Source organism: Papaver somniferum, unplaced genomic scaffold (genome assembly GCF_003573695.1).
Source record: "Papaver somniferum cultivar HN1 unplaced genomic scaffold, ASM357369v1 unplaced-scaffold_79, whole genome shotgun sequence".
NCBI classification, from domain to species: Eukaryota; Viridiplantae; Streptophyta; class Magnoliopsida; order Ranunculales; family Papaveraceae; genus Papaver; species Papaver somniferum.
In genome coordinates this window covers 1,043,871-1,057,151 of record NW_020650859.1, presented here as the reverse complement: position 1 = coordinate 1,057,151, position 13,281 = coordinate 1,043,871, and the positions used below count along the sequence as shown (strand labels likewise).

Sequence of the window (13,281 nt, the reverse complement as noted above, 5' to 3'; positions counted from 1 at the left end):
AGTCTCAGTTGTCGTTGCTGCATTCTCCAGTAGCCAATGTAGTTGTCCCAAACTTTCCATCGACAAGTAGAGGTGATCAACGGAAGAATCAAGTCCAACAAAAATATCCATATTCCAACAATAACATGAATGCTCGTCAGCAGCAGAATCAGAGACCTCCTCAGTTCATTGAAAAGTGCCAGATCTGTAAAAAGAAGGGTCATCTTGGAGATAGATGTTGGTTTCGCTACGACAAAACCACAAGCAACAACCAGCGTTCAGCACAGGCCTATATTTCTTCACCTGGTGACCAGTTTGGCAATCAGTGGGTGACAGACACGGGTGCAACTCACCATCTCACATCTGATATGAGTAATCTGTCCATTCCTCATGAATACAATGGCACTGAGCAGGTTCATGTGGGCAATGGTAATGCACTGTAGATCTCAAATGTTGGTAATGCATCTTTTACGTTTAATTCCCGCACTTTTGCAATGAATCATATATATCATGTTCCTAAAATCAAGACAAACTTGTTGTCTGTCTCACAATTTTGTAGAGACAATAATGTTTATTTTGAGTTTCATGCTGGTTTCTTTGTTGTAAAGGACAAGCGCACGGGGATAATGTTGCTGAGAGGGTTTAATAAGAATGGCCTTTATATGTTTGAAGGGGTAGATTTGATTCAGCACTCAATAAAACCTGAAGCTCTGGTGTCCTCTACACTTCCTATTTGGCACCAGCGACTAGGACATCCAATGCTTAGCACTGTGTCCAAAATCTGTCATCAGTTTTCACTTCCAGTAACAAATAAAAACTTTGACTTCTGTCATTCTTTCCATGTGAGTAAAAGCAAGAAGTTATCTTTTTCTCTATGTAAAACAGTTTATAATAAGCCATTGAGCTTAGTTGTTTCAGATATATGGGTCTCACCCTCCTTATCAAGAACAGGTTTTCGATATTACATTTTGTTTATGGATTTCTATTCCCACTATACATGGATCTTTCCCCTTGTTCTACGGTCTGATGCATTACAGACATTCATTCTCTTCCGCAAACAAGTTGAGAATCTCACTGGTCATAAGATCAAAATTTTCCAATCTGATAATGCACTAGAATATAAAAAATTTACTTCCTATTTAAATGAGTCTGGCATTCAGCATCGTTTTTCATGTCCTCACACATCACCTCAAAATGGTTTGGCAGAGCGACGAATCAGACATGTGACAGAGTCTGGTTTGGCCTTACTTTTTCATGCTCATATGCCTAAGTATTTTTGGGCAGATGCTTTTGTTACTGCATGTTATCTTATAAACCGGCTACCAGCTTCCGTGTCAAACACAAAAACACCACTTGAACTGTTGTTCCACAAACTTCCAGAGTATTCCTTCTTGAAAGTTTTTGGCTGTCTAGCTTATCCTTGCTTAAGGAAATATAACAAATATAAACTTGAACCTAGGTCAATTCAATGTGTCTTTATAGGCTACAGCAACGCACATAAGGGGTACATGTGTTTAAACAGATAAACAAATAGAATCTATATCTCTAGGCATGTGCGCTTTGAGGAAACTACATTCTCATTCTTGCCTCTCAAGAAACAATCCTCAGTGCCAAATCCAGGTATTGTACAATCCATCACAAGTATTTTCTCTAAGAAACCATTTGGAAATGGAAATGCTACTGTAATACAGGGTAATGCTTCACAGTATCCTGCCACACATACATCAGACAACGTGAATCATTCATAATCGTCCTCAGAAAGTTTGGCTTACTCTGAGGCAACCATCTCCCCTAGAGCAAGTCCAGCTACTTCAGCGTCTGCAACTGCTTCTGCTCTGCCAGCTTCATCAGCACCTATACACGACGAAGTCCAAAGTACAACTTTATCACATCCCATGGTCACAAGGGCAAAAGCTGGTATACACAAGCCTATTCAAAAAATGTGCTTGACTGCATCCAAACATCTTCTACATGATCAAGATTTCATGGAGCCAACATGTTTCTCGGCAGCAAGGAAAATTCCAGAATGGCGGGATGCAATTGATGTCCAGATCAATGCATTAATTAGGAATGGCACATACTCTCTGGTGAAACATGAAAAAGGAATGAATGTGGTGGGATCCAAATGGGTGTATCGAGTTAAACAGAATCCAGATGGTTCAATCAATAAGAGAAAGGGATGAATGTGGTGGGATCCAAGGGATATAACCAACAGCTGAGAATTGACTATGGTGAAACCTTTTCACCAGTGGTTAAGCCATGCACTATTCGTCTTGTGCTGTTGGTGGACCCGGAGGAGTGTGAAAATTAAGCGAAATGAAACGCGGGCCAACAGTAATACCGCAAGTGCACGGTCGTCGGTTGTAGCTCGTGTAAGTACGGGTCGATCCACAGAGATTGGGAGTGTTTTGTAGTGTTTAGCTATTTTGGGTTCTAAAATTGCTATTGTTGGGCTTTGAATACCCTTTGAGTAAATTGGGTCTAATGGGTTTGTTTTTAACAATGAAATGAACTGAGCTTGGGCTCAGTTGGTCTTGAAGTGCACTAGGCTTTGGGCCTTTGAATGATGAACTGTGAACTTGGGCTTTGGTCTCTCAATTAGGCTTTTGCCTTAAACCTGAATTGGATTGGGCCTTTAATTGAGTGCTCAACAGTTCAACTGTGAATTGGGCTCTGAGCCTTAATGAACTGGGCTTCAGTTTGTACAAACAATGGACAGTGGGCTTCAACTTTTGGTTCAAATCTGGGCTTGGTCTTGAACTGAGAACTGAGCTTGGGTTTTTGGATTGCTGTGAGCCAAGCTCAGTTGCAGCAGCAGCAGTAGGACTTAGGCCTTAACCAGCTGCAGCAACAGTGGAAGGAAAGCAGCAGGCCAAGGGGAAGACAAGGCAGCAGAACAAGGCAAGAGGAAGAAAACAGAGATGGCAGTGAAGCAAAGACAATGGAGAAAATTAAACAAGACAATGACTAAACAGCAAAGAACTAAACAACAACAATGGAAGTGAACCAAGGCCTAAGCCAAGGGCAGGGGAGATGGTGAAGCTAACAGTGATGACAATGCAAGGCCAAGGCAGTGGCTCTAGGCATACAAATGGAATGGAAAGAGAATTAGCTTGCTATGAGCACTAATTTCTCCCATTGCTCTATCAAAACAATGCATCCTAAGCATACAAATGGAATGGAAAGAGAATTAGCTTGCTATGAGCACTAATTTCTCCCATTGCTCAATCAAATCAGTGCACTGAGGTTTCTAGCCTAACATTCCACTAAACTAACATTACATGGAACACAAACATCAACAGGAAATTAAAAGTAGAACATATACAGAACATGATACAAGATTACAGAAACATAGCATAACAGGGGTATGGGAGTGACAACAAAGAACAAACATAACACAATTGAGTTCATAACAGGAATTAAACATGCATTAACATTAAGATTAACATGGAATTAACATCAAAACAAACACACAACAGTAAAATAAAATTGAAATAAAAATTGCTACTAAACCTAACAAAAATTGAAACATGCACAAACATTAAACATCAAAACAGGAACTGAAACAAGACAGAATTTTAACATGCAATAAACTGAAATTGAAGCAGGAATTGAAATTGAAAATTAAATTGAAACAGAAACCCTAAATTGATTTTGAAATTAAAAAACAGAAATTAAAACTAAGGTATCCCATATTAGGGGGTATCTCGGCTAACCCAAGCACACCCTTCATCCTCTACACCATGAGCTATTTATACTTCAAAAGCCCCAATAATTTACAAACCCTAAAATTAAAATTAGGTATTTTCAATTCCGAAATTGCTCACCAAATCCGCTGAATTGGTGGTGACCCATGCCTCTTCTCTTCTCTCTCGATCCTTCTCTGCCCTCAATTTCAATCTATAGCCTCATCTATTTCATCAACTCTTCACGCCTAGGGTTCCAGCGAGAAAGAGGGGTGATGGGCTGATGTAATAGATGGCTAGAGAGTAGGGGGATGATGATGATTGAGACAGAGGAGTTGGTGGTAGAGAAGGTGGTGGTGATGGAACTGGTGCGGCAGGAAGGTGGTGGTACGGGTGAGGGAGGTTGCTGTGAAGAAGAAAGGAGACGAGAGGAAATCGAGTGAGAGAAAAGTGTGATCGGTTAGGGTAGATAGGGTTTGGTGTTCCGGTGTTGAGCGGCTTCATCAAATTTTGATGTTCTGCGATGCTTAGCCGTGGGGTGTGGAGATGAAGATTGATCTAACGGATAAAAGTGAAGATGCTGGCAGCGACCGTTGGATGCAGATATACAACGAAACTAACGGCGCCAGATGGAGTTAGGTGTTGTAGTGTTAAGCGGAAGTATCTGGATTTGATGCGCAGGCCTAGAAGCGATCGTTGGATTCAACTACAACCTAATCTGAAGGCTTGGAATTTATGCGCTGTGGTGTTTGGCAGAGACTTCAGATTTTGATGATCTATGAATGAGCGACTGTAGGATGATGAGTTGGATCCAATCTGACGGCTGATAATGGAGGCGGTTTTGGTTATAGAAAATGGGTTTGGGTAAGGGTTTTGGGCCTTGGGTATGCCAAGCCCATATCTTATTTAAGAACAATTCTTCCTTCTTGAGCCCATTCCTAGCTTTTTGGACGTGCGCTCCATTCTTTGCGGCTTCCTTGCGTAATTTCTTCCGGCTTTTCACCACTCTTCAGCTCTTTTCCGCTCCGCAAGTTATCCAGACTTTATTTATTACCTAAAAATGAAAAATTAAGTAAGAAAAATATTTATTCTTGAAAACAATGAAAATACAGAATATGGGATAAAATGTAGAATTACTGCACAAAAGATGAGTTAAATGCCAACAAAAAGGGATAAATATATACATTATTTGGCACTCATCAGCTGTCAATTGCTGTAATGCGCAACTGGGATATAAAACAGTTGGATGTAGAGAACGCCTTTCTTCATGGAGACTTGGAAGAGGATGTATATATGCAGCAACCTCAGGGGTATGTAGATGAGCTGCATCCAACCCATGTCTGCAAACTGCAAAAATCACTCTATGGCCTTAAACAGGCGCCTAGAGCATGGTTTTCAAAACTGAGCACCTACCTAGTCCAGTTGGGTCAAGGGTTCAATAGCTGACAGTTCTCTCTTCATTCGTCAAACACAGGGATCCACATTGTACGTTTTAGTGTTCGTAGATGACATAATAGTGACCGGTTCACATCCAGTTGAGATCTCTGGATTGATTGAAGATCTTAGTGTTGTGTTTGCACTAAAAGATTTAGGAGATCTTTCTTTCTTTTTGGGGATCGAACTGCTTAGAAAGTGGAAAGAACTAATTCTTACACAGCGTAAGTATGTTACAGACCTTCTGCGCAAAACAAAGCTAGATGGGGTAAAGCCAGTAAACACACCTCTGGCAGTAAATGTGAAAATTCAGAAGCAAGGTACCAAAAGGTTTCATGATTCGACATTGTATCGCAGTGTAGTGGGTGCACTGCAATATCTGCACTTAGCGCGACCTGATATCTCTGTGGCAGTTAACAAGGTCTGTCAATACATGCATGACCCATATGAAGAGAATTGGGAACTAGTCAAAAGAATTATTCGTTATCTTAAGAATACAGTAAACTATGGTCTGCATATTCGTTCTTCCTCAGACTTCTCTTTGCAAGCCTACTCCGATGCAGACTGGGCTGGAAGTTTGGATGACAGACGCTCAACGAGTGTCTACTGTATATATTTCGGAGGCAACTTGATCTCATGGAGTGCACGCAAGCAGAAAACGGTATCAAAGTCCAGTACAGAAGCAGAATACCGTGGCATTGCAATAGCCACTTCAGAGATAAAGTGGATCCAATCCTTGCTGCAAGAGCTTGGTGTCCAAATCTCACCACCAATACTCTGGTGAGATAATTTAGGAGCCACGTACCTCACTTCAAATCCCATATTCCATGCTCGCACAAATCATTTTGTCCGTGAATGTGTGGCTGCTAGTCTACTTCATGTCAGGTTCATCAGTTCAAGAGATCAAATCGCCGACATCTTTACTAAGGGGCTTCCATCACCTAGATTTCATATATTACGTAGCAAGTTGCAACTTCGCCAGCTGCAGTACAACTTGAGGGGAGGTGTTAAGCAAACTCCTGAAGACTCTGCTAAAAAGTTGTTAGAGAAAATGAATTTATACAATAGTTTGGTTTTTGGTCTTGGTGGGATTGGAACTTGGGATCTATTGGTCACTAAGGACACTAGGTCATTTTCACTATTTGTGAATGAACCTTTAGTCCCACATAGGGAAAACTAAAGATGATACCTCTCCATAAGTATTGAATTTTTTGATATTAGAGTGGCCTTTGGGTCATTAGCACTTTTGTGCGAGGGAGAGGACTTAGGCAATGGGTTAGTTGGTGCAGTCGGACATTTTCACACACGCGCGGTGCTTCGCACCGAAGCACGCACGCCGCCTCCGTTCATCCGTGCGTGCGTGCGGGCCGGGCCGGTTCGGGTTCGGGTGTGGGTGTGGGTCAAGACTTATATTTTTTGGCAAAATTTCTTTTGATTTATCGAATTAATATTTGAAACAAAATAATTCTTTGGGAAACATTATGGTTATGCATGAACATTAATTTGCATGAACGTTTTATATCAAACTTAAATTTGCATGAACGTTTTTATATCAAACTTAAATTTGCATGAATGTTTTATATCAAACATAATGATGCATGAACGTTTCAAATCGATATTAAGTGATGCATGAACGTTTAAATCCGTTGGAAAAAATCTGAATTAATTGAAATTGTTTTAATGCGCGTTTATGAGACCTCTCTCTATTCTCCCCTATATAAAGCGATCACTTTCTCTCATTTCGTTTTGTGTCCAAAAGAGCTACTATCCTCTTCTTTTCGTCTTATCCCCCTGTGTGGTCCTTTATTTTTTATTCCGTGCGCAATTGTTATTGGGGTCGTAAGAGTGGGAAAGTACTGTAGTGCTAACAGTTCTTGCAACGGGCAGTTTTATCCTGGATATGAACTTGACCACAGGGTATAGGCATCACTCATTCTTGAGGCGTACCGGTCAAATATCGTGTTAAGGACAGCGTGTTGAACACGTGACTCTGTCCTCTGTTTGCAATCCAATTGAGTGTTTATTTACCTTCCAGAAATTAATCTTTTTATTCTAATATCTTTCTAACATCTTTCTTGAGTGTTTTATTGTTACAGACGCAACACTCTTAACACGATATTTATGTTTTCTGTCTGTAAGAATGGGTAAGAAAGATGTTCAAAGGCCTGCAAAGTTTTCTGGAAAAGACTTTAAGAGGTGGCAGTCAAAAATGTTATTCTTTCTAAGTTACCATGAGTTGGATTCCTATGTTCTGAAACCTTTTGATGAATCGCTGAATGATGCTGGTCGTGAGTCTTCTTTAGAAGAATGGAAGAGGAACAATTACATGTCTAAAAATCATATTCTAAATTGCTTAGAGGATGCTTTGTATAATTTTTACAATGCTAAAGAAAACTTTTCTGCTTTTGATTTATGGGCTGCTTTGGAGGCGAAATACCAAGCTGAAACTACCGGAAGTAAGAAATTCTCTGTGGTTGATCAATTCCTTGAACTCCAGCAAATTATGAATGAAATTCTTGCGGAAGGTATGGTGATTGATGAAACTTTTCAAGTGTCTACTGCTATCGAGAAATGGCCTACTTCCTGGTCCGAGTACAAGAAGAAACTGAGACATGAAACTGCTAAAGTTACTATGGTTGAACTGGGTAAGAAAATTCAAGTTGAAGAATTTTTGTGCTCCAAGGAAAAAAATGTATCTTCTTCAAGGGACATGTCTTACAAAGCTCATGTGACTGAACACAAAGGTTCCAATGCTGATAAGAACCGAAACAACTCCAAGAAACCTCCAGGCAAGAAAGGTATGTTTCAGAAACCTAAATCTAGCATTAATAAAATTAAGGGTGATTGCTATGCTTGCGGAAATCCTGGCCATATGGCGGTTCACTGTAGAAACCGTAAGGACCTTAAAAAAAAATAATGCTAATTTGGTTGAAAACAACAAAGATGAATTTTCTGGCACGGTGTCTGAAGTAAATTTGGTAACAAATGTGAGAGACTGGTGGGTAGACTCTGGGGCTACCAAACATGTCTGTGGGAACAAAGAAATGTTCACCTCCTACAATAAGGTAGGGGAAGGAGAGAAACTCTATATGGGTAACTCATCTGCAGCTGCGGTTGTAGGAAAAGGCAAAGTTGGGCTCAAGCTCACTTCTGGCAAGACTCTCACTTTGAATGAAGTTCTTCATGTTCCGGACATCTGCAAAAATCTTGTTTCTTGTGTGTTTTAGATGATAAGGGTTTTAAAATTGTAATAGAATCTGGGAAATGTGTTGTAACTAAGGGTAAGGATTATGTGGGGCAGGGTTATAAGACTGAGGGTCTGTATAAGCTTAATGTAAACTCTGCTGTAATGAATAATAATGTCTTCTGCTTATGTTTGTGAGTCTTTGAACGTTTGGCATGGTAGACTTGGACATGTAAATTATAAGTCAATGCTTAAACTAGCCAATGTGGGCTGCATACCCAAATTTAGTTTGGAAAAGGACACAAATGTGAAATATGCGTAGAATCAAAGTATGCTAGAAAACCTTTTAGCAAAAATGTTCATAGAAATTCTAAACCCTTAGAATTAATCCACTCAGACCTAGTTGACATGAAATCAGTTCAAACTAGAGGTGAAGAAATGGTTTGTTACTTTTATAGACGACTGTACTAGGTACTGTATATTTGCTTAGAGGTAAGGATGATGCCTTAGAAGCATTTAAGAGGTATAAACTAGAAGTTGAAAACCAATTGAATACTACCATTAAAACCATTAGGTCTGACCGTGGTGGCGAGTACATAACTCCTATAGGAGATTTCTGTGTAGAACATGGCATAATACACGAGGTTACCCCTCCTTATTCACCTCAGTCGAATGGAGTAGCTGAACGTAAGAACCGCACCCTTAAGGAGATGATGAATGCCATGTTAATTAGTTCAGGATTACCTTCGAACTTGTGGGGGGAAGCTGTCCTCTCAGCCTGTATATCCTGAACAGAGTACCTTTTAAAGGATCAGATAAAACTCCATACGAATTGTGGAAAGGTAGACAACCTTCTTTAGCATACTTTAAAGTGTGGGGGTGTTTGGCTAAGGTTCAGATCCCTAAACCTAAAGCAACCAAGATAGGATCCAAAACTGTTGACTGTGTCTTCATAGGGTATCCTGAGCATACACCTGCATATAGATTTATGGTTGTGAATTCTGATGTTTCTGAAATTGGTGTAAATACTATTATGGAGTCTAGGGATGCTGTTTTTTTGAAAATGTTTTTCCTTTAAAATCTGACTCTCGTAAGAGAGGTGTTGATCCCCTAGATGTTCCTTCAACCAGTCAGACTTTACCTTTAGAGGAAGATGAAGTAGAATTTGATCTTAGGAGGAGTAAAAGGGCTAGAACCAAAACCTCTTTGGACCTGACTTCATAACACTAGCAGAGTCTGATCCTCAGACTTATAGAGAAGCCATGACTTCTTCTGAAGCTCCGTGGTGGAAAGAGTCTTCTATTAGTGAAATGGAATCCATCAAAGAAAATGATACATGGGAGATAGTAGATTTACCTCCAGGGTGTAAGGCCATAGGATGTAAATGGATCTTCAGGAGGAAACGTAACATAGATGGAACTATTCAAAAATACAAGGCTAGGTTAGTAGTCAAAGGCTACAAACAAAAGGAAGGTGTAGATTTCTTTGATACTTACTCACCCGTTACGAGAATTACTTCCATTAGGATGTTAATTGCTATAGCCGCGGTTCATAACCTAGAAATACATCAAATGGATGTAAAGACAGCTTTTCTACATGGTGAATTAGATGAAGAAATTTACATGGAACAACCTGAGGGCTTTGTAGTGAAAGGTTGTGAAAACAAAGTTTGTAAACTGAAAAAATCTTTGTATGGATTGAAACAAGCACCTAAACAATGGCATGAAAAATTTGATCATGTAATGTTTTCTAGTGGTTTTAGAATCAATGAATATGACAAGTGTGTATATACTAAGCTTGTAAATGATGCCTGTGTGATTGTATGCTTGTATGTTGATGACATGCTTATACTTGGTACAAACATGGATGTAATTAATTCCACTAAGAACATGCTGAATGAGAACTTTGACATGAAAGACTTAGGCCCTGCAGATGTAATCTTAGGGATGAAAATTAGGAGAAATTCTAACGGTTGTAGTCTTAGTCAATCTCATTATGTTGAATCTGTGCTTAGAAAATTCAATCATTTTGATTGTAAACCTGCTTATACTCCGTATGATCCTTGTTGTAAACTCAAAAAGAACAGAGGTAATGGAGTATCACAACTTGAATACTCACGAGTTATAAGAACTCTGATGTATTTGATGAATTGTACTAGGCCAGACATTGCTTATGCTGTGAGTAGGTTAAGTAGGTATACTTGTAATCCAGGGCAAGAACACTGGGATGCACTTTTTAGAGTGTTGAGGTATTTGAAATACACATTGACCTTTTGTTTGAATTATGAAAGGTATCCTGTCGTCCTTGAGGGATTTTGTGATGCAAACTGGATATCAGACTCAGAGGAGTCTAAGTCTACGAGTGGATATGTTTTCACTCTAGCATGTGGGGCTGTTTCTTGAAAGAGTTCCAAACAGACCTGCATAACTCGATCCGCTATGGAATCTGAGTTTATTGCGCTATATAAAGCAGAAGAGGAAGCCGCTTGGCTAAGATGCTTTTTAGAAGACATTCCTCTCTGGCATAGGCCTGTGCCGGCTATATCTATACATTTTGATAATCAAGCTGCCATATCTAAATCTAAAAACAACTACTATAATGGGAAGTCTATACATATAAAGAGAAGACACGATACCCTAAAACAACTAATCTCAAAAGGCGTTATTTCCATTGATTGGGTTAAGTCCAAGGAGAATATCGCGGACCCTTTGACGAAAGGTTTGTCCAAGGAGATAGTTAGTAATGCATCTAAGCGGATGGGGCTTAGGCTCAATAAATAAACTTGCCATGAAGGATACTCAACCTTGCTGACTGGAGATCCCAAGATCAAGGTTTCGAATGAGAAACTAATTTGTGGCAGGTCAAGGTAAACACTATCAGAGAATTCATTCTCTGCCCCTTACCTATGGTGTAGACGTGATAGTGTGACTGCATGTGAGGATGACTTTCTATTAAGTCTTAATGAGTTCTATAGTTTCAATTTTAGATTGAAGTGGGGTGTAACAGTAAACACTCTTGATAGAACTCACCTATCTGAATATGGAAGTGGGTCGCTTCCTATGAGAAAAGAGCTGATTCTCTAGAGCATTCGGAGAAACGGGATTTTTCCAGGGCCAAAAAGGACACAACGGCACGAACTCGACAGCACCTAGAGAGATATCACGCGTGGTTATTATCGCGGATTACACCAAACGATGGTAATTCAAGACATCGCGTTCACTGTCCATCAAGTAGTTCCGGCAATTTCTCACTAAGCAAAGGTTCAAGACCTCATGGACACCTCTTGCCTAAGTGGTATTTCTCGCTTTCTGTTTTCTGATTTTTTATCGGTATTTCATTCATGTGGGGGATTGTTAGAGAAAATGAATTTATACAATAGTTTGGTTTTTGGTCTTGGTGGGATTGGAACTTGGGATCTATTGGTCACTAAGGACACTAGCTCATTTTCACTATTTGTGAATGAACCTTTAGTCCCACATAGGGAAAACTAAAGATGATACCTCTCCATAAGTATTGAATTTTTTGATATTAAAGTGGCCCTTGGGTCATTAGCACTTTTGTGCGAGGGATAGGACTTAGGCAATGGGTTAGTTGGTGCAATCGCACATTTTCACACACGAGCGGTGCTTCGCATCGAAGCACGCACGCCGCCGCCGTTCGTCTGTGCGTGCGGGCAGGCGGGCCGGGCCGGGCTCGGGTTCGGGTTCGGGTGTGGGTGTGGGTCAAGACTTATATTTTTTGGCAAAATTTCTTTTGAATTATCGAATTAATATTTGAAACAAAATAATTCTTTGGGCAACATTATGTTTATGCATGAACATTAATTTGCATGAACGTTTTATATCAAACTTAAATTTGCATGAACGTTTTATATCAAACTTAAATTTGCATGAACGTTTTATATCAAACTTAAATTTGCATGAACGTTTTATATCAAACATAATGATGCATGAACGTTTCAAATCGATATTAAGTGATGCATGAACGTTTAAATCCGTTGGAAAAAATCTGAATTAATTGAAATTGTTTTAATGCGCGTTTATGAGACCTCTCTCTATTCTCCCCTATATAAAGCGATCACTTTCTCTCATTTCGTTTTGTGTCCAGAAGAGCTACTATCCTCTTCTTTTCGTCTTCTCCCCCTGTGTGGTCCTTTATTTTTTATTTCGTGCGCAATTGTTGTTGAGGTCGTAAGAGTGGGCAAGTACTGTAGTGCTAACAGTGCTTGCAACAGGCAGTTTTATCCTGGATACGAACTTGACCACAGGGTATAGGCATCACTCATTCTTGAGGCGTATCGGTCAAATATCGTGTTAAGGACAGCGTGTTGAACACGTGACTTTGTCCTCTGTTTGCAGTCCAATTGAGTGTTTATTTACCTTCCCGAAATTAATATTTTTAATCTAACATCTTTCTTGAGTGTTTTATTGTTACAGACGCAACAAAAGTCTCTACGCCAAGTCTCTTGACCAAGTACTGTGTGAGAGTCTAAAGCCTACAATATTGGCATGATCAGTCTCTGTATCTTTTGCCAAAATCTGTAACAGAATATTGAAACTGTTTCAATATAAATAGAACTGCTCTCTGCACACTGAATGTGTGGAAGCATTCACCGATAACCTATCTTCTAACTAGTTCCGTGCTAGTGCGTTTGAAGATATCATATGAATTACCTAGCCTGCTTAGTATTACTGGCTAATGCTAAAATCATAAACCAGAACACAAAGATAACTCTCCAATGCCGTATGTTAATAATAAGCGCCATTTGATGTTGGCAATGATGGATTCTTCTAGTGCGTGGCACCCTTCTCCCAGGGCACAAGTGGGATGTTATGGTTGATCCACACAACTCTCCAGTCAACCTAAATTGGCGGGGACAGTTGAATCGTGGTTAAAGTAGGCCGAGGATTTCGCACTAAACAAAAAGAAACAGAACCGTCTCTATCTTTCTCTTCTTTTGCCGCATTATCTCTTCTCTTACTGAATTTTAGGGTTTCA

The 13,281-nt window shown here is 39.8% G+C and overlaps 1 protein-coding gene across 1 annotated transcript; it reads left to right on the top strand.

The window, feature by feature from the left end:
- Nucleotides 1–4,883: 4,883 nt before the first annotated feature.
- Nucleotides 4,884–5,883, top strand: LOC113344595 (uncharacterized mitochondrial protein AtMg00810-like). The gene is made up of 2 exons (XM_026588538.1): nt 4,884–5,003; nt 5,140–5,883. The coding sequence occupies exons 1-2, from the start codon at nt 4,884–4,886 to the stop codon at nt 5,881–5,883; spliced, it is 864 nt and encodes a 287-aa protein (XP_026444323.1).
- The last annotated feature ends 7,398 nt before the right edge of the window (nt 5,884–13,281 follow it).